Here is a 24,299-nt window from a genome sequence, read left to right on the forward strand (position 1 = left end):
GAGATTTTAATCAGTCATAAACTATGCACTGCAGTGGGGGAAAGAATCCAGCATGAACTGAACTCAACTTTGACTTGTACAGAGGTGACTGGCGTTTTACCAGGAGAGTGAGAGAATGGGAAGAGAGTGGTGAGTGGGCTCAGTGGAGTCAGTGAAGTGAAAAATTACAAAAAGCAGGAGAGTTTGGTCCATGTGAACACATTCAGGTGTGTTAACTGATGCCAGCGGAAGTTAGGCTCCTATCCCTCCACAGAGCCTGGGAGCCGGAGAGCGTTATCTTCAAGTATTGACTGGAACAAACAGTAAATTCTTTAGGCAACCTTGAGCTTTCCCAGGCAGGTGCCTAAATGGGGCTAGAGTCACCCTAGGGGTGGGCCTGTTAGGAACTATTTAGTGTTTATTCAGCTCTTTATGGGCCAAGGTTAAAACCTAGTGGAGAAAAGGCTCAGAGGAGCCTGGCTAGAGTGTGACTAGGAGAGACTGTGTGTGTGTGTGCACACCCAAGTATTTTGCTTCCTTCTTGGACACAGATCTAAGCCTTAGAACAGATCATTGGATTTGGTGACTATAAGTCATTAAGTGACCTTTGAAATAGCTTGTTTCAGCAGATGTTAGAGCAGAAGTTCGATTGCAGACTTAGAATTTGAGTAAGGAAAATAAATTTGAAGGCCTTCTATGTGCCAATAGTTTGTTCATTTAGTTTTCACACCTGTGGGAGGTGGCTATTATTATCCTTAATTTACTGATGCAGCTCCTAAAGATTAATTGCCCAAAGCCATTAAGTAGTAGGAGGGATTAAAATGTAGGGCCAGCAGATTCCTAGGACCATACACTTTCCCTTATACTACGCTGTCCAAGAGGGGGCAAAAGAGACTAGCTCAGAGGGACAAAATCCTGATCTCTGTATTTCAGAGAAGCTAAAGAAGGCATGTAGGAAGTTGACAGAGAAAAGTTCGTAAGCTATTAACTATAAACCAGCGTCACAACTTTTTGAAAATTTTCAAGTGGTTCCAGTAAGATCGAAGCAAAATAAATAGGCTGTTTGGGTCACGCCGGCTCTGGGGGCGTCTCAGCCCCAGTCCTGGGGACCGAACACCCCGCCACAGACTTGGGGTGGCCGCTTTGGCCAGGTCTTGACCGGTCCTGCGGGGCGCCCGGCGGCCCTGGGCGGACATAGCGGTCGAGGAGAAGGCCTTTGCTGGTCACTGAGCTCGGAGACGTGCTCACAGGGGGAGGGCACCAGCCGCCTGGCCTCAAAGGCTCCCAGCCCCGGGGACGCACGGGAGCACGCCCACCTGAGCACCGACGGTGGCCATGGCAACGCAGCGGACGTCAGCTGCGCCGGCGGCCAACAGCCGGGGCCTCGTCAAGGGGCGGGGCCGAGCGTGTGTCACGTGGTCCTGGGCGGAGCCTGCGCCGGGCTGGCCGGAGCGCGTCGCGAGCGGGTGCTGAGGCCCGAGCCGCGGGACCCGAGCGAAGGCCGTGCCGAGTCCGCTGGGCCCCGCCGGGCCGCCCCAGCCGCCGCCATGGGCAGTGAGTAGCGGCGGCGCGGACGCCGACGGGCCGCGCACGGTGGGGCAGGCGCCCGCTCGGGGTTGCCCCCCGCCCTCGCCGGGTCGGGGAGGTGCGGGCCGCACGGGGCCGCTGCGGAGGGCGCGGGCCGGGGGCCTCTGCCGAGGGCCTCCGCCAAGGCTCCTCCAGCCACGCGAAGGCCTCGCCCGGGCCGGCTGCGGGGCTGGGACCCGGAGGCTCGGGGTCTGCGCTCGAGGGGTGACTGGGAGCGGAGGACACTGCAGGAGGCCACAGGCTTTGGGGGCGGGGAGTCAAGGAACCGGGCGAAACCTGGACCACTTTTAATTTTTCAGGAGCTTAGGAAACTCATATTTTTATTCCCAACTCAGCCTTCCTTGGCATGTTAGTTGTGATGAATGAAGCTCCTTGACTTGTTTCGTTTTTCAAAAAGTGATGCATGGCGTGTATTTTAGGGGAGGAAAGGAGGCAATCGGTGGCATAGCGTTTTCCTTAGAATTTTCATTTCAGCCATTCTGTCGTGTTTACTGAAAACTCAACGTGTGTCACGTTGTATAAGCCTTAGGGACCAGGCCTTGTATAATGGGGATCTTTGGAGGGCCCCCTCCCAAATCCTCAGCACCGCATCTCTTCACAAATACACTTACAGAGCTGTTCAGGTGATTGCTGGGCGAATGGTTTACCGCAAACCCAAACTGCACCCATTGGCCAATTAACAGAAAGGAAGCAGAAGAGACCCTTGGCCTTGAATTTGCAGTATAAAGAGTTAAATTCTGCAACAGAATGGACAAGTGGCAGACTGGAGCATTGCTTGAACACGAGTACTCCAACACATGATCACAAGCCAAGAAATCTGGGAGGGTGGCTTGAGGTGGGAAGGAAAAGAAGTGAAGGATTCTAGGAAGTTTCCTGATGTGATTGACATTTGTTTTGCATTAGAGATGAACACTTTTAGAATTCAGATCTGCTTTCCAAATAGTCTGAAATGATGCTAGGGTAACAGACATCTGCCCCTGAGATTTCCCGAATTCTCCTGTCACACATCAGTGGCTGCCGTCACTTTGAGAGGTTTCATAAAAAGAGAGCATAGTCGGCTTTTGGCTAACTGCCTCCGTGTAATTACCCAAGTTTGTTTTAAAACAATTTCATGATGTTAGTATACAGAATCCAATGTTGGTAAGGGAAGACGATCATAACTAATAGCTAGCTGTGTCTTCTTGTTTTTCTGCACATTACAAACGCTGGCAAAGGCTGAGAGATTATCATCTTCATCCTCCAGTTCTTTGGCAGGACTGGACTTAAGCCATGCCATACAAGAGTGTCTATCCTTAAAGAACCTTGGTTTATCTTACTTTGAGATATTATGAGTTGTCTGGGAAAACAGTTCTTTCCTCATGAAATGTAATGGTCATTCTTTGGACTGATTATTGTAAATAACACAAGTACTTTGAAGATCCTTATGTGGAAGAGCGACGAAGCAGTGAATTCGGTGACTTAATGAAATGAAGTAGGGATTGTATACAGTACTTTAAAAACCTATTTATAGAAGACTTCGTGCTCTTTCTCACTGACGCATGTCAGTATCTTTCAGTCCCAAATGGTCAGTTCTGCAGTTTCTGCCCCTTCCTGTTGTGCTTTCCTCTTTCCTCCTCTGATGTGTTCTGTGTTCTTGCATTGTCTTTGGGTAACGTAGTAGCTTGTGTTTGCTCTTTCTGCTGTCATGATGCTCACTAAAGGATCACTCTTCTGTGTGTACAAGGGGGCTGGGATTCAGGCGTGAAGAAGCAAAGTCGTGGTTAAAGGCGTGCTTACTTGTTACTTGCTTCTACTGACCAGCCCTTGAACCTTTGGATTCATTTGTCGCTTGAATTATTTCTCTTCCCTTCTATATTTGGAATGGAGAGCATCATGATTAATTCATTTTGTGGGTGGGGATGGGATGGATTGCCATTAAAAGAGAACATTTATATTTGATTCTGTAAAGGGATACAGAAAACTTTAAAAACTTTGTAATAGGGGCATTTATTCTTTTTTTCTTTTCAACAGTCAAATTTCTAGAAGTTATCAAACCTTTCTGTGCTGTTCTACCAGAAATTCAGAAACCCGAAAGGAAAGTAAGTAGACTGTTTTGGTAATCTAGAGGGTAGCTAAATGACTAACTCTGTGAAACTAGCTACAATAATTTATTTTCCTCAACCTTTTTCTGGTTGTGTTTGGAGAAACACTACCTGTTCCTCCTCCTTTCAAGAGGAACAACGTGAATGAAACTAGTATAGACCTTTTAAATCTAGATGGACTGTCTCCTGGTTTCAAAAATGACTGTTCTGTAAGTTGTAACATTTCCAAACCAAGGGTTTCTTTGGCCTGTGTGTTGGGTAAAATACAGAATTCTCCTCTTGTGATCGACCGCGCTCGGAATGACCCGGTCTGCTGGGTTGTTTTACATAAATGGATTGCGGCTGTGCAAGTATGTATCTCCCATGTCTTGATTCATTCAGTGCAAAGAAAAATCACAGCAGTGCATTCAGAATATATTGTGACCACATCAGATTGTCTCTCCATCATTGTAAGCTTTTGGAGCTGAGGCATTTAAGTTCCAGAAATATTGTTAATCCCAAACTGGCCAGTTCCCAGACATTCCTCTTCTACTGTACTTGCAATTTCTCACAAAACTAACCAGAATAGGGACATAGAGAGGAGCAAAACTTTTGTTAAAATTACTGTTTCCTTTAGAACTATATTTCTTTTTTTTTTATTGCTTTGAGGTTATAAAAATACTTGTTCCAATTACATGTAAGGCATCCCAAGAAACTCTTGCTTTTCATATTCTGTGAAATATCTGTATTACAGGCAGGCCTAGCTTTGTACGATACGGTGTTAACTGAAATGTGTGCATTTTGGATCTGTCTTTTCATCCTTTTCAGTTTCAGTTAAATGGTAAAATGCATTGAGGCCTGCCTGTATTTACATTACCTAATTCTTGGAAAAGTAAAGAAAGTTATGTTTGAGAAGTTCAGCTGTTTGCTTTAGCTGCTACTAACTAGGTTGAGAGTATTTTAAGAGTAAGTAATAGGAGCATGTCATGATGTGGAATGTTGGTTAAGCTTTAATACGGATTTTTGCTTTGTATTTGCTATTTCTTGGTTTTGAGTGATCATTCTTTGTGTTTTGTTGCACAGATCCAGTTTAGAGAGAAGGTACTGTGGACTGCTATAACTCTCTTCATTTTCCTAGTATGTTGTCAGGTACGTAACCATAATATTATATAAATGTCTATACTGTTGTTCTAAGTTCTTGGTTGGTTATAATTCAAGAAACTTATTTTAGTTAAAATAATAAGTATACTGGGGGGGTGGGAGGGGATAGACTGGGATTTCAAAATGTAGAATAGATAAACAAGATTATACTGTATAGCACAGGGAAATATATACAAGATCTTATGGTGGCTCACAGAGAGAAGTGTGACAATGAATGTATATATGTTCATGTGTAACTGAAAAATTGTGCTCTACACTGGAATTTGACACAACATTGTAAAATGATTATAAATCAATAAAAAATGTTAAAAAATATACCGAATTATTTTAAGCATCATTCTTCTTGATCTGAGTTGATAGTGAAAATGGTTATCTTTTTCTGCTGTATATTTCTTTCGGTTTACTGGTGGGTTTGAATGTTATTTCCTTTTTTTCCTTAGTTTTCTGTTAATGATCCTTACCCATTTTCTTCTTGAGCTTTTTAAAAATTGATTTATGACAGGTTTTTATATATAAAAGTGTTAAACCTTTGACACGTATAGTACAAATATTTTTTCATTTTGTTTGCTTTTAATCATGTTGTAAATAACAAGTATTATTTAGAAATTCCCCAAAATCAAATTCTAGAACCCCAGGGATATACTGTGTTTATACATTAATAAAGTTCAATGATTTTTTAAAATAAAATTTTGCAGAGATTAAATTCATAAAATGAGGATAAAACGTGACTTTGCCCATCTCACAGGGTTGTTGGGAGGAATCAGATAATTTAGGTAAAGTTTTAGCGGATTTTGAAAAGTACCAATATACATGTAAGAAAGTTTTAAAAAATTATATTAGGAAGCAATAGAACAAATAAAGTCTATGAGCTGAGGAAAAGCCAAATGTATTTTTTTGAAAAGTGAAATGATTTGATCATTAAAATATTTTAGTATCTACTTAGGTGAAAATTCTTCTGGGTGGTCAGGGAGAATGAACTTTTAAAGAAGTAGGAAAGTAGAAAAAAGAATCATCCACATTCCTACCATCTTCTTTTGGCATTTTGGACATTCCCCCCTTTATTAAAAAAAAATTCAACCTTTTCAAGGTGTAATTTTTGTACAGCAAAATGCACTCATTCATTGCTTTTTTTCTTTTTTATGTGTTTTTTCTTCCTTTTTTTCACTTTTTTAAGTGCACACCTTGAAGAATTTTGACAAATGTCCAGACACCTATGTACCTACTACCTCAGTAGATATAGAGCATTTCTGTCACTCCAGAATGTTTCTTTTCATCTTTCTTAGTCCGCACCTCAGTCCCAGGCAGCCACTGACACGCTTTCTGTTTCTGTGATTTGATGTGTCTTTTCTAGACTGTCACGTAAATGCAGACTTACAGCATGACTCCTTAGTGTCTGACTTCTGCATCAGCTTTCTGAGACTCATCCATGTTGTCCCTGTGGCAGGAATTCATTTCCTTCTCATTCTCAGGAGTATCCTGTGTGATCATATCAGTTTGTTCATCTTGTCACTTGGTGGACGTATGGGTTGTTTCCAGATTTTGGCTATAACAAAATAAGTTGCTGTGAACATTCTTGTACAAGACTTTCTGTGGATATTTGTTTTCGTTTCTGTTAAGTGAATGCCTAGGAGAATTGCTGGGGTTTATGGTAAATATATGTTCAACTTTGTGAGAAATGAACTCTGTCCCAAGTGGTCGTGTCAGCAGGTATAGGAGTTCCAGTTGCTCTGCATCCTTGCTTACTCTTGGCATTCCTGAGCGTTTTAATACTAGCCATTCTAATGGGTGAGGTGTTTTTGTTTTTTTTATTTGAAATATAGTTCATTTATAATACTATGTTGGTTTTAGGTGTACAGCAAAGTGATTCAGTTATATATATATATTTTTCAAATTATTTTCCATTATAGGTTATTACAAGATATTGAATATAGTTTCCTGTGCTATACAGTAAATTCTTGTTGCTTATCTATTATATGTATAGTGGTTTGTATCTGTTAATCCCATTCTCTTAATTTATCGCCCTCTTCCTTTCACCTTTGATAACCATAAGTTTGTTATCTGTGTCTGTTAGTCTGTTTCTGTTTTGTATGTAGATTCATTATAAATCAGTTTCAAACTTAATTTTGGGGGGTGGATTAGGTAGGTTAGTTGGTTTGTTTGTTTATTTTAATGGAACCCAGAACCTTGTGCATGCTAAGAATGCACTCTACCACTGAACTATACCCTCCCCCAACAAACTTCATGTATATAACACAGTTTTATAAAATACTTTATGTAATCTTACAGATACCACTATTTGGAATCATGTCATCAGATTCTGCAGATCCTTTCTACTGGATGAGAGTCATCCTTGCATCCAACAGAGGTCTGTGCTGCTATTCTTTTTCCCCCGTGCTAGTACTGACGTCAAATAGATGTGGAAATGTGGAAACAACTGTTTTTTGATGTCTATGGGGGGGATATGGTAAAAGAAACTCATTGCCTCAGAGACGAGACCAACATGGAAGTAATTACAAAACTGTGTATTTACTGTCATAATAGAAATACGCACAGAGTGTAAAGGCACAACAGAATGGAGTGAAGAGTACTGTCTAGAGCTTTGTGATGCGTTCTCTCCCTAGAAGAATGCAGGTAGTACACACTCCTACGTGTGGGTTTTTCATAAAATCTCAGGAGATCTCGTGGACCCTCTGACACGTAATCTTGGGTTTGTCATGGGACTGAAAGACCCTGATGTGCAGTGTCAGGGAGGAGGTGATGCTGGGAGAGCATTTGAGGTGGAGTTCAGCCTGTGGACCGATAGGAGAGAGACAGACACCCAAGTGAAAGCGTGAGGCCGCAGGACACAGGCTGGGTGTTTGGGCAGGGGATGCTGCCCTGTGAGGCTAAGAGACAGGAAGGGGCTGGATCAGGAGGGGCTTTTTGAGTGATTTTTTTTTTTAGATTGAGAAAGTAATATTTGTTCGTTATAAAAAAAATACAGTGACATTTCAGATTGATACAAAGCTGAAAATGAAAGTCTCACTTCTCAGGGGTAACTCCAGGGAAAATGACAGGTAAATATCCATCCAGACCTTTTCTCTCGTGTGTATTCACATCTATGAGTTTATATACTTTTTTTAAACTAAAAAATAAGATCTACTATAACTATTTTGCTACTTGCTTTATTATTTAATATCTTTGATGAGATATTTCATTGATGGCCATATACATACCCATTATATGGATATGCCATGATTTATTTAATCATTCCTTCAGCAGGTATTTGTTGAGTTCTTACTATGAGCTCAGCTTTGTCTCAGTACTGAGATTAGCAGTCGTCAAGACAATGTCCTTGTTGTCATGAGGTTATCATTATTCTACCTGAGTCTACATGAAGTGTGTCTTGAGAGAGGTAAGGGGCACTTGAGCAGAGACCTGCAGGACAGAGAGAGAAGGCCATGTGAAGATCTGGGGAACATTCTAGGGATAGCAAGTGCAAAGGCCCTGAGGTGTGAGTTTGCTTAATGTGTTCCAAGAACAAGGGAGAAGACAGTGTGGCTGGAAGAAAATGAGGGAAGGGGGAAATGTGGTAGGATGTGATGCTGCAGGTGAGTCCAAGAGCCAGATCATGAGGGCTCGCGGACAAAGTAAGGAGTGCAGTCTAACTATGACTCCAGGCCTTCATGGTCGTCTTCTGTCATACATTGCATTTTTCTCCCCCAATTTTATATCATAACCAATGCTATCATGAACGCTATCACACTTCTGTACATTTTTACATAAGTTTAACTGTTGACAAGGAATGTACACTTAAATTTTTGATAGATAATGCTTAATTATCTCCCAGAAGCCTTGTATTATCTTACACACTCTGCTCTGGTGTGTGAGAATGACCGTTTCTCTTCCACCAGCGGATGACATTTGTCCTTGAGTCTTTGTGTCAGTCAGACAGACACACACTGGCGTCTGCTGTCTTATGTGCTGTGAGCTTGAACGTCCTCTTATGTTTTGGCTAAAGTTTCAGAGTCACATAGTACAGATTTGGGGGCTGGGGTCCTCTCCTATATCTTCAGTATTTTCCTGAGAAAGAGCATTATTGGGAGTGACCACATCATTTATCTCTTTTTAAATTTTTCTATATTTCTGTGTGTTTTTTTCCCCTCTGTTTTCCGTGTTGTACCATCCATCCTTGAGCCTGTCTTGGACCCAGTAGTTTGTACCTCCCACACCCCCATCTCTGTATCGCCCCTCTCCCCGCTCCCTACTGGTAACCTCTGTTGTTCTATACATCTGTAAGTCTGCTTCTTTCTTGTTATATTCACTAGTGTGTTGTATTTTTAGGTTCCACATATAAGTTATATCATACAGGATTTGTGTTTCTCTGACTTATTTCACCTTTGTTGTTTGTTCATTTTAAAATTCATTTGTAGGAATTCTTTGCCTGTTAGAGATCTGAGCTCTTTGTCGCTTGTGTTTGAATATTTTTCTTTTACCTGTCCTTTGCCACGCAGAGGGTTCGTAGTTGTATCTAGTCAGATCGTCCATCTTTTTCCTTGTGGCTTTTAGATATCTTGTCATGTTTAGAAAGGCTTTATCTTTTTCAAGATTAGAACCATACTCACGTCTAGTACTTCTAGTACCTTTGTTTTTTGTCTTTTATGGTTAAATGTTTTTAAATATCCGGCCTTTATTTTGGTGTAAGTCATGGGGTAAGGAATCTAGGCTTAATCTTCTATAAATGGCCAGTCATTTGTCAAGGCCCATTTATCCTTCTTTTCCCTACTGAGTTGAAGTGCCATGTTTCCTAAGTGAAATGTTTATTAAAGCTTAATTGGATTAATTTTTAGACTAGATCCATTTGATAGTTACAAATTTTGGTGATTTGATGTAAAAAGAAATCTACCTACCTGCCCACTAGCTTTAAGAATAGAACATGTTTTTATCTTTTACCACTGAGGAAGTATCTAAGAAGACATGAAGAATCCTTTTAAGATAGAATCTTCTCACATTAAGGGCACCTTTTCAGCATTTATAAAAGCCAGGATTCAAGGTTGTAATCTGAGTGGGGAGGGTATAGCTCAAGTGGTAGAGCGCATGCTTAGCATGCAGGAGGTCCTGGGTTCAATCCCCAGTACCTCCTCTAAAAATAAACAAACATAATTACCACCCTCTCCCTACCTCTCCCCTCTCCCAAAAAAAGGTTGTGCTCTGACAGAATGACCACATGGTCTTGGCTGTGTGGAATTACTTCATTCTGCATAGTGTCTTACACACTTGGTGTATTTGGTTTTCTTATTTTTTTAATTAAAAGCATAGTGCATGTTTTTTGTAAAGAAAAACTTAGAAAATAGAAAGGCAAAAAAAAGTTTTTTGTCCATAATCTCACTGGGTAAAAATAACAATAAAAACATCTTGATAACCAGACTAAAATAACAGGAAATGATTTTCCACTTAAATATTAAATGAAATCAAACTGTACATTACTGTTTTTGAATGTTTTTTCCTATTTACAGTGTCATTAACATTTTTCACACCTCTAAATATTCTACAATATTGATTTTGATGACTTTATAAGTTTAGATTTTATATTAGGGGAATGACAAATATTCTTAAATAGAATTTTTTATTTATTTAATTTTTGGGCTTATATGTAATTTTAAAATTTTGCGTTAAAATATTTAGTATAAATTTCAAAAATACAGTGATATGGATGGAAATCTTGGACGATTTCTTTCAAAGGATTTTTTTAACAGTTTAAGTTTAGATTTTACAGGAATTTAAGTTTTTATAGTTTTTATAGTAATTTTGATTTGTTGCTTTATTGTGAGGTTGTGTTAACAAATAAGAGGGTTTTTTTTAGCAATTAATATTCAACAGATGAAAATTTGCTTGTTAACATTTAAGCATGTATTTCAGTAGACATGATTAAGGGCTGGGACACTTTTAAATTAATCTGCATTGGGTATAGTAAAGATTGTTTACTTCTTTCCCCTTCCTTTCCAGGAACCTTAATGGAATTGGGGATCTCCCCAATTGTAACATCTGGTTTGATTATGCAGTTGTTAGCCGGAGCCAAAATCATTGAAGTTGGAGATACACCCAAAGACAGAGCCCTATTCAATGGAGCCCAGAAACGTGAGCATTAACACAATTAAATAGCCTTTTCCAAATTTGAGAATTTCGTGGTTAAGATTCTTCTAGTCCCTTTTGTCTTTGATTGTAAGCGTGTACTCCTTCCTCCCCCATTTTTGTCAGTGTTTGGTATGATCATTACCATTGGGCAAGCCATTGTGTACGTCATGACGGGCATGTACGGGGACCCTGCCGAAATGGGCGCCGGGATCTGTCTGCTCATCATCATTCAGGTGAGGAAGCCTGCATTTTACATGCACGGGCCGGAGACAGTGTGATCCTCTTTTCTTTTGTAACAATTCTTTAGGCAATTGATATGTTCCTTTTCTTACTTCTGAATTATTTTACTCATAGTGTTTTGACTGTTGTAAAAAATTTAAATTTATTGTAATAGCCTTGTAGATGTGTAAATAAAAGGATTACAGATCAGCTGTATTCCACTGATTCTAAGATGCACGTTCCTCACATTTTGATGTCTCTCTGAAATCAGGATGTTTTGTTAGAGCTGCTAGTGTCCTACAGTTGGGGTCAGGTGGCAGTTGTGACAGTCACGATTGCGGTGTGTGTCAGCAGGGTCACAGCTGTTACATTGTCGGTATATGACACATACACACATACATATACTTGAGATAACGTGTCGGTGAGTTTAATTGCTGTTTAAAATGTCTTCCAACAATCTGCTGTAATTTGCTATTGAAATGAAAAGTTATTGTGTATAAAGGCACAGAAAGAGCAAGCTAGATGGTAGACATCTATGTCTAACTCTAAGCTTTTTTCATAAGTAGAAAATAAAAGTTCTTTGTAATAAGTTACTGTGTCATAGTTAATTGGCAGTATTTTTTTCTTTCTTAGTGCTACACAAAATAATGGCATTACAAATACTACTACTTTATAGTCAGTGAAATACCACATAAACATACCTACATCGAGTCTATGGAGTTTTAAATGGGTACTTTGGAATGGAATTTTTAAAGGCCAACATAATTTTCCCTCTACTAAGTATCTTAAAATATGTAAAATTTGGAAGGTATTTCTCTAAGGTATAATCCTTTAAAAATCACTTAGAGAATTTACCCAAGAACGGGTTGTACTTGAGTTATATAACAGTTATTTATTGGATTTTGAAAAGAAGTTTGCTTACGTTAAACACAACATCTAGAGTCCTGGTTATCTTGGAAATGCCTCTTGTTCACGATACGAAATTAAGATTAATTTAGGAAATTTTTTTTTAATGATCAAAAGGATCAAGGTCAGAAAATAGTTCAAAATAAAACTAAAATACCAGTTTTTTAGTATATATATATATAGAAAGAGAAGTAACAACCATTTCAGACTGGCATGGTTGACTGTCTTTTTTTCATAGGAAGCAAATCATAGTAAGAAGATCATTGAGTGAGTGTGACTGAGAGCCAGGAGAATGGGATTGTTGAAGTATTTATTGGACATCATATCAGTACAGAGGGCTTTTCTAATGAAATGGAAATATTTTTGTCTTTTGACTAGGGGGGGATTTTTGAGGGACTATTTTATTAGGTAGTTTTCTGAGTCCCAATGGGTTCCCATTTGGTATACATTACATTTCTTTAAGGAATGACATTATCTTACTTCTCCATTTACAAAATACTTGACTGGCAAATTTATAACCCTTCTAACAGGAAGCAGAGTTGCAGTGGATGGGGAGAGCAGACCCTCTGAAAGCTGGCTGTGGTGTCTTTCAGTGCTCTGGCTCTTTTCACATGCTTGTGGGCGTGTGAGGAAATTGATATACCCGTTGTTGGCTTATTTTGTTTCTTTATAGCATTTGCTTTATGACTCTTGGTTAGAATAACCCAGATTTTTAAAAGACATTCAGAATTGGCATCTAGCTCTTAGAATGTTACGCATCAGTAAAATTTCTGTAGAATTTTAGTAAGGTATGTCTGTAGTCTTAAGGAACCTCAGCTGATTGATTTCTGGGTTGGTTAGTTCAAGTCAAGTTGGTTGACTTCTTGTGAAGTCAGTTACGCATTTGAATTGCTATAAAATGGAGTTAAGCTGTATTTTTTTGCAGTACTGGAAATGAAGGAATAGTTAAGTACCAGGAACGTAACAAGTCGGGTGGATATGTGCTAGGCTGCGTAAGTTCCGGTGCACAGATACTTGTCTTGTGCTTGCTTCTTTGTTAACTACAGAGAGATCTTTCACGTTTGATCACCGGTGGGTAGTGACCTGCTGCGCCTCTTTAAGGCCTTGCTAACCTCGACAGTGTGTGGATACACAGCAGACATATGATTGGATCAGTATGTTTTCACCTAGAAATTTTGAAAACTATTTGCATGCTGTTATGTAAGGGACTTTTCACCTTAATTATTCTTGTTTCATGCACATGGTCAGTGTCTTCCCACTAGTGAGTTTTGAAATCAGAATAGTGGGTCTTGATTAAAATTTTTAAAACAAATAGAAAGTGCCAGTGTGCACGGCACATAGTAGAGGTGAGTATTGTTTTGTCAGACTGGGTCATGTGTGTGCTGTGTGTGTGCTCGCACGCATGTGCAGGGTTGAAATGTAGTATTATTTTTTATACCTTTAGAGATGTGTATGTATTGAACATTCTAGAAAAGCAGAGTTAGTATTCAGTTTTTTTTTTTTTAATCACTGGGTTCTAGTCAAAGAGATGCTGTCAGTTCCTGATTTCTCATTCCTCTATAGACATGCATGCTTTTTTACGGTCCTTTATCTTATTTATTTAATTATAAAAACCATTTCTCATTTAGGTTTCTCTATAATTCCTTTGTCCAATTAGAAAAGCATGAGTTTGATTTTCACTGGATATACACGAATCACTCTATAGTCAGATGGACATTGATGTGAACAGGGGTTTGGAGAATTACCATTGTTTCACAGTTACCTGTGTGACCTTGGACAGGTCATTTAATCAGAAGCCCATGGTCACACTTTTTGCGTGGCCGGTAGTTTGTGGATAGCTGTCAACGCACCATACAGGGCTGGGTGTCCATATTTATGACTGGGAGTGTGTACTTGTTACATAATTGTCAAAATAAAATCTCAGTAGTCAAGTCCTACCTTGTCTTTTATCCTGTCAAAGTGGTAAACTTGGTTTTCAAACAGTAAAGGGTTCATGAGCTCTCTTAGAAGTTTTGAAAACTTAGAATGAAGGTGACTATATGTCTGTCTATGCATGACTGGGACACTGTGCTGTACCCCAGAAGTTGACACATTGTAACTGACTGTACTTCAGTTTAAAAAAAAAAAAAAGAAGTTTTGAGAATTTTACCTTTTTTACAGTCCATTGAAAGTCAAACTGAAAGACTGTAAGTAGACAAGCTAGGCTCTGTACAGCCATTGAAATGAATTAAGGGGAAAAAAAACCCAAACCCCTGTAAGGTAAGCAGGTTTCGAATGGTGCGCTGTACTCCTCTCTCCACGCTGGGGTGTCCGGTGAATAGAGTAAGCGATGAGGGTGGGCAGCTTTGGAGCTGGGAGGGTGGGCGTGGCATCTCCTCGCTCCTGTAGGAGGGTGTCTCCGAGGTGGGACAGTTGAGGCTGGGGGCATAGAAGCACATTTTCTTCCCCTCTTCATTAGGTGACGCAAGTGCAGGGAAGGAGTCACGTGACCGGGGAGGTCCTTGCAAGGCTGTGGATTATGTTTAATTGATGCATGCTCTTAATGAAATGTGTTCTCCACAAGGAAAGTTAAGAATTTTCAATTTCACATAAAGTTAGTATGCTTTCATTTCTTAAAAAACATTATGAGCTTAACCTGGTAAACCCTTAATTATCTTCAAATTTACATTCAATTTTTGTCACTATATGCGTCGAATGCGTTTTTACATTGTTATAATCTGTGTATTTGTTTGTGCTTTAGTTTTCGCCTTACTCTGTATGTGTTTTATGTTATGTATAACTTAAAAGTATCAGCATAGTTCACATGCTCTTCCTTTAATGGCCTATGAAGTTGAATCTTGTTATTTTATCATAATTCATTTGGCCTTTCACTTACTTGAAGCTACTTGGAATGCTTTCAGTTTCTTGGTGTCATAAATGCTACAACTGAACGTTTTTGTTTTAGTGTGCCTTTCAATAGGCCTTACTTAACCATTGTTAAGAGAAGCTCTTTAGATGGTGTATAAATACACTTTAAAAGTCAAAATGTCTGCTTTATAATGTAACAACATTGCCAGCCCTCTGATTCGCACACTTGGCTTCTGACTAAACGAAAGTCAGGTTAAAAGATGCAGGGAGTCATCATAGTGATGCTGCACAGTGAGGTTTTAATGTGGAAAGTGCCCAAACTTTGAAAACAGCCAGTGGTATTCCCCTCCCCTTTCTTGAGTTTGTTCTTGCTTCCGCTTACTTGCCTTTCTTTCCCCACAGTTGTTTGTTGCTGGTTTGATTGTGCTGCTGTTAGATGAGCTGCTACAGAAGGGTTACGGCTTGGGGTCTGGGATTTCCCTCTTTATTGCCACCAACATCTGTGAAACCATTGTCTGGAAGGCCTTTAGTCCCACTACCATTAACACAGGCAGAGGTACAGTGCACGGTGCACAGTGGCTGCAACTGCTGAGCGCGGCGGGCGGGGTGCTGCGCGATCCGGGGGTGGGGGGAGCAGGGCGCGCCCGGATATGTCCTGGTTTGCTGTCCCAGGCGACAGCGGATGCCAGTCGTCCCAAAGCCAGTAAGCAGAGATTGGTGGAGTATGAAATACTACTTCAGAAAGAGGAATATCTAAATTTTACCCTCTGCTCATTTGAAATGTCAGTGGTTGCAGACATTTAAAAAAATTTATTTGCCTAAGCCATTGCTGTAGAAGTCATTGATTTTGACTGATTTCAGCATTCCTGGGGGGACAGAAAGGTAGTGGATTAAGATTTTTCCGATGAAAACCCTGTTACTGTCCCATCGGGGAGCACTAGTACTTCTGCTGCTGTCCTTGGCTTTGTACTGGCGCCTCAGTTCTGAAATGTTTCCTTGTCTTTCCCTTTATCCATCTCCACTTCTCTCACATGCCATCCAGGATTTGTAATGGTTAAAGCCGAACCTGGTCCCAGAATAGCAGTGATGGTTTATTGATGTACTTGGTAAAATAAACTGAAAGGCAGGCTGGATAGAGTAACGCAGATCTTTTGGTTCTGACATCTTTATTCTCTTTGCTGCTGCCTCTCCCCATCTCCCCCCCACTCCACCCCCAATATTCTCTTCCCTTCCCTAAAGTAAAAGCAAGGCAAATCGTTATGAACTAAATATTTGCTTTGGTTTATTATACTTTGTTTTCATCTAGAATAGTCTCTTGAGAAAACTTCAGATTTATACTGAAAAACGATACATTGCCTCAGTGGTCTGAAAAATACCTTTCAGAAGCTCCTCATGTGGCTGTATTGTAAACATTGATGAATTATTTTGACTCATATGTTCTACCTTGTACTGGAGCTTCAAGGTTATTTGTTTTGATCTTTGGAGCAGCTTTGGGTCATGAGGCTAGAGCTGATTGCTGTCTCGCTTTGCCAGGTACCGAGTTTGAGGGGGCAGTCATAGCGCTCTTCCACTTACTGGCCACCAGGACAGACAAAGTTCGGGCTTTAAGGGAGGCTTTCTACCGTCAGAATTTACCCAATCTCATGAACCTCATCGCTACAGTTTTTGTGTTTGCTGTTGTTATATATTTTCAGGTAAGCATACTTTCTTCACTGAAGTGGGGTGTGGTTTTTGCTTGCTCTTAAAGAGGAGAATGCCATTTGAAACGTCAGTAGCTAACGAATCAGCGCTTCAAAATCTAGTTAAGCAAATAATTCCATTGTTTAGACTCTAAGGTGCAAAATCTTTGTGGTTATGAACTAGAAAAGGATTTCTATTTTCGTGTGTCTGCCGAAGGGAGAGTTTGTTAGCGTTGTCTGTGTATGTTCCCTACCGGTAACTGTTTTGCGTCTCACCCGTGTTGATTGTACAGTTCCTCTGACTTCCTCTGAACCTCTGTCTGTCAGGGATTCCGTGTCGACTTGCCCATCAAGTCGGCCCGCTACCGAGGGCAGTACAGCAGCTACCCCATCAAGCTCTTCTACACGTCCAACATCCCCATCATCCTGCAGTCCGCCCTGGTGTCCAACCTCTACGTCATCTCCCAGATGCTGTCAGTTCGGTTTAGTGGCAACTTTTTAGTAAATTTACTAGGACAGTGGGCCGTGAGTATTTTGCTATTTATTCTAAGTATTCAAACTGATCGTAATTTGCGTTCCATGCTTCTGTTCTTCACGGGAAGAGATGAGCCGTAATTGAAGCAGCAGCTAGAACATTTTCAGACTCACTCACCTGTAGCAGAGTTCATCGTTTATGTGGAAGGGTTGTAAAACTGCTGTGAGACTAAGATTGGCCAAGTACTGTTCATTATTTTACTGTCTAGGAAGCATGTTCACATCTCACGTGAGTGACCATCTAGGTGAAAAACGCAGTTGCTCTTATGAAAGTGATTCCGTTTTGTAATCTTACTCCGCTGCTGTCTAGAATAACATTTTTCTCAAAGAAGCTATTTGCTGATCGTATGGGATACTGAAATCATCCTCTCCTGCCTGCCTCGTGGTTTCCACGGCCCAAATGGCAGTCAGCTATTTGCGATTACCTGGAGAAAGGCATGTAATTACTAGATTGAAGAGAGAACAGAGTTGTTAGAAGTAGAATCCAGTGCGTCCCGACTTCCTCTTTCACATCCCCTTCATCACGGCCTCCCCTGAAGCGGTCCAGCCACATTGCAACCGAGGTGTGACTTACTGTAGGACTGCATTTTGATTGATTTAAATTTTTTCACCTGAGCAAGGAGCAGTTTCTTTTTCCCCCCTTAAAACTGTAGAATTAAAGAAGACTAAGATCCTTTGCTTTGTAGAATATGTAATTCTAGAATTTGTATTCCAAGGAGTATTCGTTTTTACAGTCATCCCTGAAATACGGTGCTCCTTCCATGCATTTATCTTAATATGCCACCTGTTGTGTTTTAAGTTGTAGCGACATATCTTTCTGCTTTCACTGAAGGCCATTTTTTTTTAATTGAAAGTTTAACAGGATAAGACGGTAACTCTTGAATATGAGTTGAAGGAAATGGGATTCCCTTTATCCACAACACAGCTGACCCTGAACAACATGGGTCTGGGCTGCACGGGTCCATTTAGACACAGATTGTTTTCAGTAGTAAATACTTGAGTACCACACCATCCACGGTGGGTTGAATCCTGCGACGCAGAGCCACGGATACAGAGAACTACGTACAGAGGGACGACTGTAAGGTACCTGTGGATTTTCCACCTCGTGGAGGGTCGGCGCCCCAACCCCCGCGTTCTTCAAGGGTCAGCTGTGCTGCTTTTCCGTTCTCGTAACAGAATTTGATTCCCTGTGACCATTTGCCCTTTTTATTCTTGTTCTGTAGGATGTCAGTGGGGGAGGACCTGCCCGTTCCTACCCAGTGGGGGGCCTTTGTTACTACCTTTCCCCCCCTGAGTCCATGGGCGCCATATTCGAGGACCCCGTCCATGTGGTGGTTTACATCATCTTCATGTTGGGGTCGTGTGCGTTCTTTTCTAAGACGTGGATAGAGGTGTCTGGTTCCTCAGCCAAAGATGTAAGTATTCGTTTTATTTGAAAATGAGAAAAGATTCATAATTTTTGTGTGTCAAATGGTAATTGATACACTCAAGTAATTTAAACTATAATTCATACATTCTTAATGAGGTGATTTCACCCCCAAGGGGTTAAAAACTAGTTCTTGGAAAGTGAAAAATTCTTGGATTTTACAGTGCTTTGTGACCCTCCAAAGCTCAGCCCTACCCAACAGAGTCTTACTCGTTTGTGTTTAATTCCTCTTTGGGGAGGTGACAATTAAAAAAAGCTTGTGAAACCCTGGGTTAAGGTATGTGTGATGTGGTTGTGCCTCAGGGAAGGCAGTTTTATACGACAGGACCTGCTTCAGCATCTTGTGTTTCACTTGTCAGAGTGCAGAAAGCACTTCGCACAGCCTGGTTGATAGTAAACAGCGCAATAGTAGCGTCTGATTTCAAAAATTGTTTTCCTCTTCGCAGGTCGCTAAACAGCTTAAAGAGCAGCAAATGGTAATGAGGGGCCACAGGGACACCTCTATGGTTCATGAGCTTAATAGGTAAGGCCGCCAGACTCTCCTTGATACGAGTGTGTGTGTTACGTACTTGGTTTTTCAACCTATCTTTCATTTACTATCAAAGTGATAATTTGTTTAAATTCATATTTGAAGCATTTTTTCTTCTACTTAATACAAAAGAATGAAAATTTAACACAAAACTGAATTGTTCTCCACATCAAAATTAACACATAAATTATTATTTTAATTGAAATTGTGTTCCCTTCGCTGCTCAGGCCAGGGTTAAAATGCTGTAGGTAAGAGGTTCTCATTGCTGGCTGGCTGCACGTAAAATTACCTGGGAGCTTTCAAAAAATACTGATATCCCACCTCTAGGAACTGTGATGTATTGGTCTGGGGTGGGTCCCAGGCGTCGGTTTTTTCATGTAGCTTTATTGAGAGATAATTCACATATCATTTTATTTACTCATTGGAAGTATATGGTTTAATGGCTTTTTGGGGTTTTTAGTATATTCTGAGTATGTAATCATTACAATAATATTTATTTATTTATTTATTTGAATTTATTTATTCATTTGTATTATTGGGGGGGGGGAGGTAATTAGGTTTATTTTTGTTTGGAAGGAGTACTGGGGATTGAACCCAGGACTTCTACCACTTGAGCTATATACTTCCCCCACTACAATATAATTTAAAAAACATTTCATCACCAGAAAGAAACCTTGTACCCATCAGTTACTCCCCCTTCCTACCCAGCCCTCCTACCTCCCAGCCCCAGGCCTTTTATCGTCTAGATTTGCCTATTCTGGACATTTTATATAAATGGAGTTACACGTGATCTTCTGTGAATATCTTCTTTGACTTAGCATAATGTTTTCAGGGTTCATCCACTATTTGTGATTAGTATTCCACTGTTTGGCTATATCATGTTTTGTTTATTCATCATTTGATTAGAATTTGGTTGTCTCCACTTCTTGGCTGTATGAATGATGCTGTTGTGAAGTACGTGTTCGGGTTTTGTGTGGTCGGATGTAGTTTTCATTTCTCTCGGAGAGGACTTGCTGGGCTGTGTAGTAACTCTGTGTTGGACGTGCTGAGGAGCTGCCAGGCTCTTTCCCAGGGCAGCTGCCCGTTCTCCGTCCACCAGCGGCGTGGGAAGCCGTGGCACGCCCCACCACTGCGCGAGCCCCCTCCTGGGTGTGAACTGGTGTCTCGTTGTGGTTTTGATTTGCTTCTCCCTGATGAGTAATGATGTTGAGCATCTTTTCATGTGTTACCCATTTGAATATGTTCTTTGGGAAAATGTCTCTTCAATTCTTTTGCTCATTTAAAATTTTTAATAGGGCGGTCTCTTTGTTACTGAGTTGTAAAATTAAAAAGATATTTTGGATTCGTCTCTTGTTAGGCACATGATTTGCAAAAAGTGTCCTGTTCTGTGGGTTGTCTTTTCTCTTTCTTGATGATGTCCTTTGATGCACAAGTTTTTAACTTTGATGAAGTTCAAGTTTCCTATTTCTTCTTCTGTTGCTTTGTGCTGCTTTTCATTTTGTATATCTAAGAAACCCAGCTCACAAAGTTTTATCCTCTTCCACTTAGGTCCGTGATCCACTGTAATTTTTGCGTTTGGTGTGAGATGGGGTTCAGATTCCTTCCTTTCCGTGTGGGTATCCAGGTGTTCCAGAACCATTTGTTGAGAAGGCATGGTTGTTTTAAACCTTTTATTTAGAACATAGACTAGATTGCAGGGAGTAGTACAATGAACCTCTGTGGCCAGCTGTGTCTAGCCTTAGCAGTTACCATTCTGCCATTATTGTTGCATCTACCGTCCCCCACCCCTCTTTGTTTTTCCCTCACTCTGGAGTATTTTAAATACAATTCCCTTATTTTTTGACAGCTCTCCAGGTGAGTCTAACATGGGCCAAGGTTGAGTTACTGTTGAGGACGATCATCCAGACCTTGTCACACAAATTTGATACCTAGAAAGCATTTTGAAATTTACTCTCCATCTACAAGAGGGAGCTAAAGGTTACCCACTTACAGACAGTATTAAACATTCCAGCACTTAAATCTCAGTTGAGGAGTCTCCTCTTCTGCCGTGAAAATCACGTATTGCCTTTCTTGGCTGTTAACTGGTTTCTTGCAATCAGGGAGTCAAATCACTCCCTTAATCACCAAGTTTTCACCAACATGTAACTGTATGTGCTCTGTCCAAGCCAGCAGTCCCGCAGACTGTCCCTGCTGGCGGAGTTTAGCTACCCCCCACCTGCCCCTCCTCTGACTCCGGACTCTGTCTTCCAGGTACATCCCCACGGCGGCCGCGTTCGGGGGCTTGTGCATTGGCGCCCTGTCTGTGTTGGCCGACTTCCTCGGGGCCATCGGCTCTGGCACTGGAATTCTGCTTGCAGTCACTATTATTTATCAGTATTTTGAAATATTTGTTAAGGAACAGGCTGAAGTTGGTGGGATGGGTGCTTTGTTTTTCTAAATGTTCCAGTATTTCTTTTTGTGTGTGTGAAAGGGAAAATATTTTGACACGTTGTTTTTGTCAGATAATGCTGGTCCCCTTTCTTTTCTCTCACAGTTTGTTTTCAAGTGTTAACTGTCCCATTTCTGAAATGGGCACGGAGCTAAGCCTGTGTGCAGCGTTAGTACCAGCTGCCTTAAAACCGAAGTTTACATCATTCATTACAAAACGTACATGCAGTGTTGCCTGTGATGCTGGAAACCAGCGTTCCCGCCTCGCCGTGTTCAGCTGTGACGGTGAGATGGTGACGTGGATCAGTTTTGCACACAACATTCAAAACACTCAGTATTCCCCCGACTTGCTTAAAAATAAAGAGTTCAAATTGCCACTTTCCAGTATTTTTGTGCTTATTTAATGAGTTCTGGAACATTTATATCTAATCTGTATTTTAGATATAATTGCTTTTTATACTTTTTTAACGCACAGTGTTCACGTTCCCACCCTCCCTTCCTCCTATTTGTCTTTCCTCAAAGCAGCCGTGTAGCCCACGTGGGCAGAATTGAGCTTTCCGTCACATCTGTCATGAGAGATAACCGCCTCTGATTTCCCGACCTCCAGTCCCCCCTCCTCCCCAGGGACAGCACCGTCCGTGCTGTTTTGCTGTATCGGCTATGCCTTGAATTCCAACACGTCACTTGAGAATACTCTTAAAAGATCCTATGCTCCAGTTTTTTTTTTTTTTTAATCCCTAAAGCAAAGATCTAATTCTCAAGCAATGTCTGTAGTTCAATGGGGGTGAACGACGAGTAATTCGTGCTAGAATCTGTGTCTGCTGTCGTACTTGACAGCAGCAACATAAGTGTAAACAGTAGACAGTAAAATTTTATTTAATAAAACTTTCGGTTGGAAAAATAAAGTCTGATATTAAATGGTTTCTAAGATGATTTGTCTGAGTTCACTGCATTCACACAAAATTCATCCTGAGATACATACTGCAGATGTATTAGTTTGACCCGAAAAAATACGGAGGGATAGTGACCAACATAAGGGTACTCAGTTTTGTGACTAACATTTGGAAAGAACAGAAGAACAGTGGTCTCAAACATCTTGGCCTCCATTTGAAATAGTACATTTCTTTATAAACAATTCATGTTTTCAAAGTAAGTGCTTTATTGTCCAAAGATAGCAAACTTAATTTTTCAAAGACATCCTTTTCATTTGTGTGGTTTTCTGTCATTGTTTAAGTGCGGGAAGTGTATTTTATTTAGCTTAGGCTCACAAGGCCAGCTAATTTCAGGAGCAAGGCAGAGAAAACAAAGGCAGGCAGGACAGTGGCCATGGTCACTGGAGAGCATCTTCTGAGGTCCTCAGACTGTTGTTACCATGGAAACACGGACCCAGTGTTAGAGGTGTTTCCTAAAAGTAGGTGGAAATATGGCTTTTATTTTATTTTGGGGGGGTGGGTGGGGAGTAATTACATTTATTATTTTTTTAGAGGAGGTACTGGGGATTGAACCCAGGACCCTGTGCATGCTAAGCATGTGTTCTACCTCTTGAGCTATATACCCTCCCCCCAAAATATAGTAATAATTTTAATAATTCTTCAACTTTTAAATGCTGATTACACCAACAGCGCCAGCCAACAGACTGCCAGTTCTCAAACTGACTGAATTTCCAAAGCATAGCCTTGAGTGTTTATAGGTAACAAAAACACCTTAGGGGACGTTCTAGGATTTAGCTGTCACTTCTGCATTTCACTCTTAGAAAGAGAAATGGCAGAAAGGACAGGCAGGGGTTACAAATCTCTCCTTGGTCAGCATTTAAGAGGAGATTTCTCAATTACCATGGAGACTGGTTTTGGAAGGGCTGGTCGGTTTGGAGACTAGTCTCTGCTTCAGTCTTATGTATGCCTTGTCTCTGCCTGATTTTGATGGAAAGTTAGTAACAAGGGAAATTACAGGACATGGGCCTTGAGAGCTCAGGGAAAGGGGTGGCAATCTCTGGAGAATCATGATGCCGATGATTTATAACAAGGATTTTTTTTTTTTTTTAAAGAGGCATAGGGGAAGGCTACTGTTAGAGCAAGTTGTTGGGGCTGAGTTTTACATATTTATGAGAAGAGTTGATCTTTGTCCTCTTGTTCCATAATTCTGTACATTCTTGTTTAGGAAGTACAATATAAAGATCTTGTATTTTTGCTCCTAAAAATATATCTAGGGAAGACAGTGACCCTGTAGACAAACAAAATATACTGCAGCCTTTCTGGCATTAGTCCCCCGATTCTCTCTGGCTCTGAGGGGCCTGGCTAACCCCTGGATCCACGGCTGGAAGCATGACAGAGGCATGGCCAATGAGAACCATCTAGAGACTTCTGCTCGGGGCCACACCGAAAAGGCAGTAGTCCTGGAGCTGCTGGAGGCCACAGAAGTCCACACAAGCACCAAGCTCAAGAGGTAAGAAAACAGCCAGTGATGCTGGTGGACCCCTGAGGATGATGGGGTTTTAGGCACAGCATGAGCCAGACACAATCCTTTTTTTTCCTTTAAAAACAATTGTATTGGGTTTCCGATACGTGTTATGTGGCTGTACCATGGCTTAACACCAAGACAATGCCCCACATCACGTAAACCATCATGTAAACCTTATTCCTATGGATTTGGTTTTTAGAAATTTCAAGTACTCTTTGAGGTAAGGACAGGAAATGAGATTCTAAAGTATATACACGTGCTTGGGGATGGGCTTTGTCTTTTCATTAGCCTCTTAACCAACAACCGTTTTTCTAAGAGCTGGTCACCCTCCCGTAATCAGCTGACTGTAAGGACCCTCGCTAACTGGAAACACT

At 40.8% G+C, this 24,299-nt stretch overlaps 1 protein-coding gene across 2 annotated transcripts; it reads left to right on the forward strand.

Annotated features, from left to right (window-relative positions):
* Positions 1 to 1,387: 1,387 nt before the first annotated feature.
* Positions 1,388 to 22,398, forward strand: SEC61A2 (SEC61 translocon subunit alpha 2). Of its 2 annotated transcripts, none has more exons than XM_074358107.1 (12): positions 1,388 to 1,533; positions 3,577 to 3,644; positions 4,710 to 4,775; positions 7,074 to 7,152; positions 10,773 to 10,904; positions 11,025 to 11,134; positions 15,276 to 15,429; positions 16,407 to 16,567; positions 16,880 to 17,077; positions 18,310 to 18,501; positions 18,959 to 19,035; positions 21,575 to 22,398. In XM_074358107.1, exons 1-12 carry the CDS (start codon positions 1,527 to 1,529, stop codon positions 21,870 to 21,872), a joined length of 1,542 nt encoding a protein of 513 aa, XP_074214208.1. In that variant the 5' UTR covers positions 1,388 to 1,526; the 3' UTR covers positions 21,873 to 22,398. The 2 variants fall into 2 exon arrangements, with proteins under 2 accessions (XP_074214208.1, XP_074214209.1); XM_074358108.1 differs by having other exon boundaries at positions 21,292 to 21,717.
* Positions 22,399 to 24,299: the final 1,901 nt, after the last annotated feature.

This window comes from Camelus bactrianus, chromosome 35, assembly GCF_048773025.1.
Source record: "Camelus bactrianus isolate YW-2024 breed Bactrian camel chromosome 35, ASM4877302v1, whole genome shotgun sequence".
Classification (NCBI taxonomy): domain Eukaryota; kingdom Metazoa; phylum Chordata; class Mammalia; order Artiodactyla; family Camelidae; genus Camelus; species Camelus bactrianus.

Coding starts and splice junctions, on each gene's coding strand:
- SEC61A2 (XM_074358107.1), top strand. Junction 15,430..16,406: donor TACCATTAACACAGGCAGAG/GTACAGTGCACG, acceptor TCGCTTTGCCAG/GTACCGAGTTTGAGGGGGCA. Junction 18,502..18,958: donor CTGGTTCCTCAGCCAAAGAT/GTAAGTATTCGT, acceptor TCCTCTTCGCAG/GTCGCTAAACAGCTTAAAGA.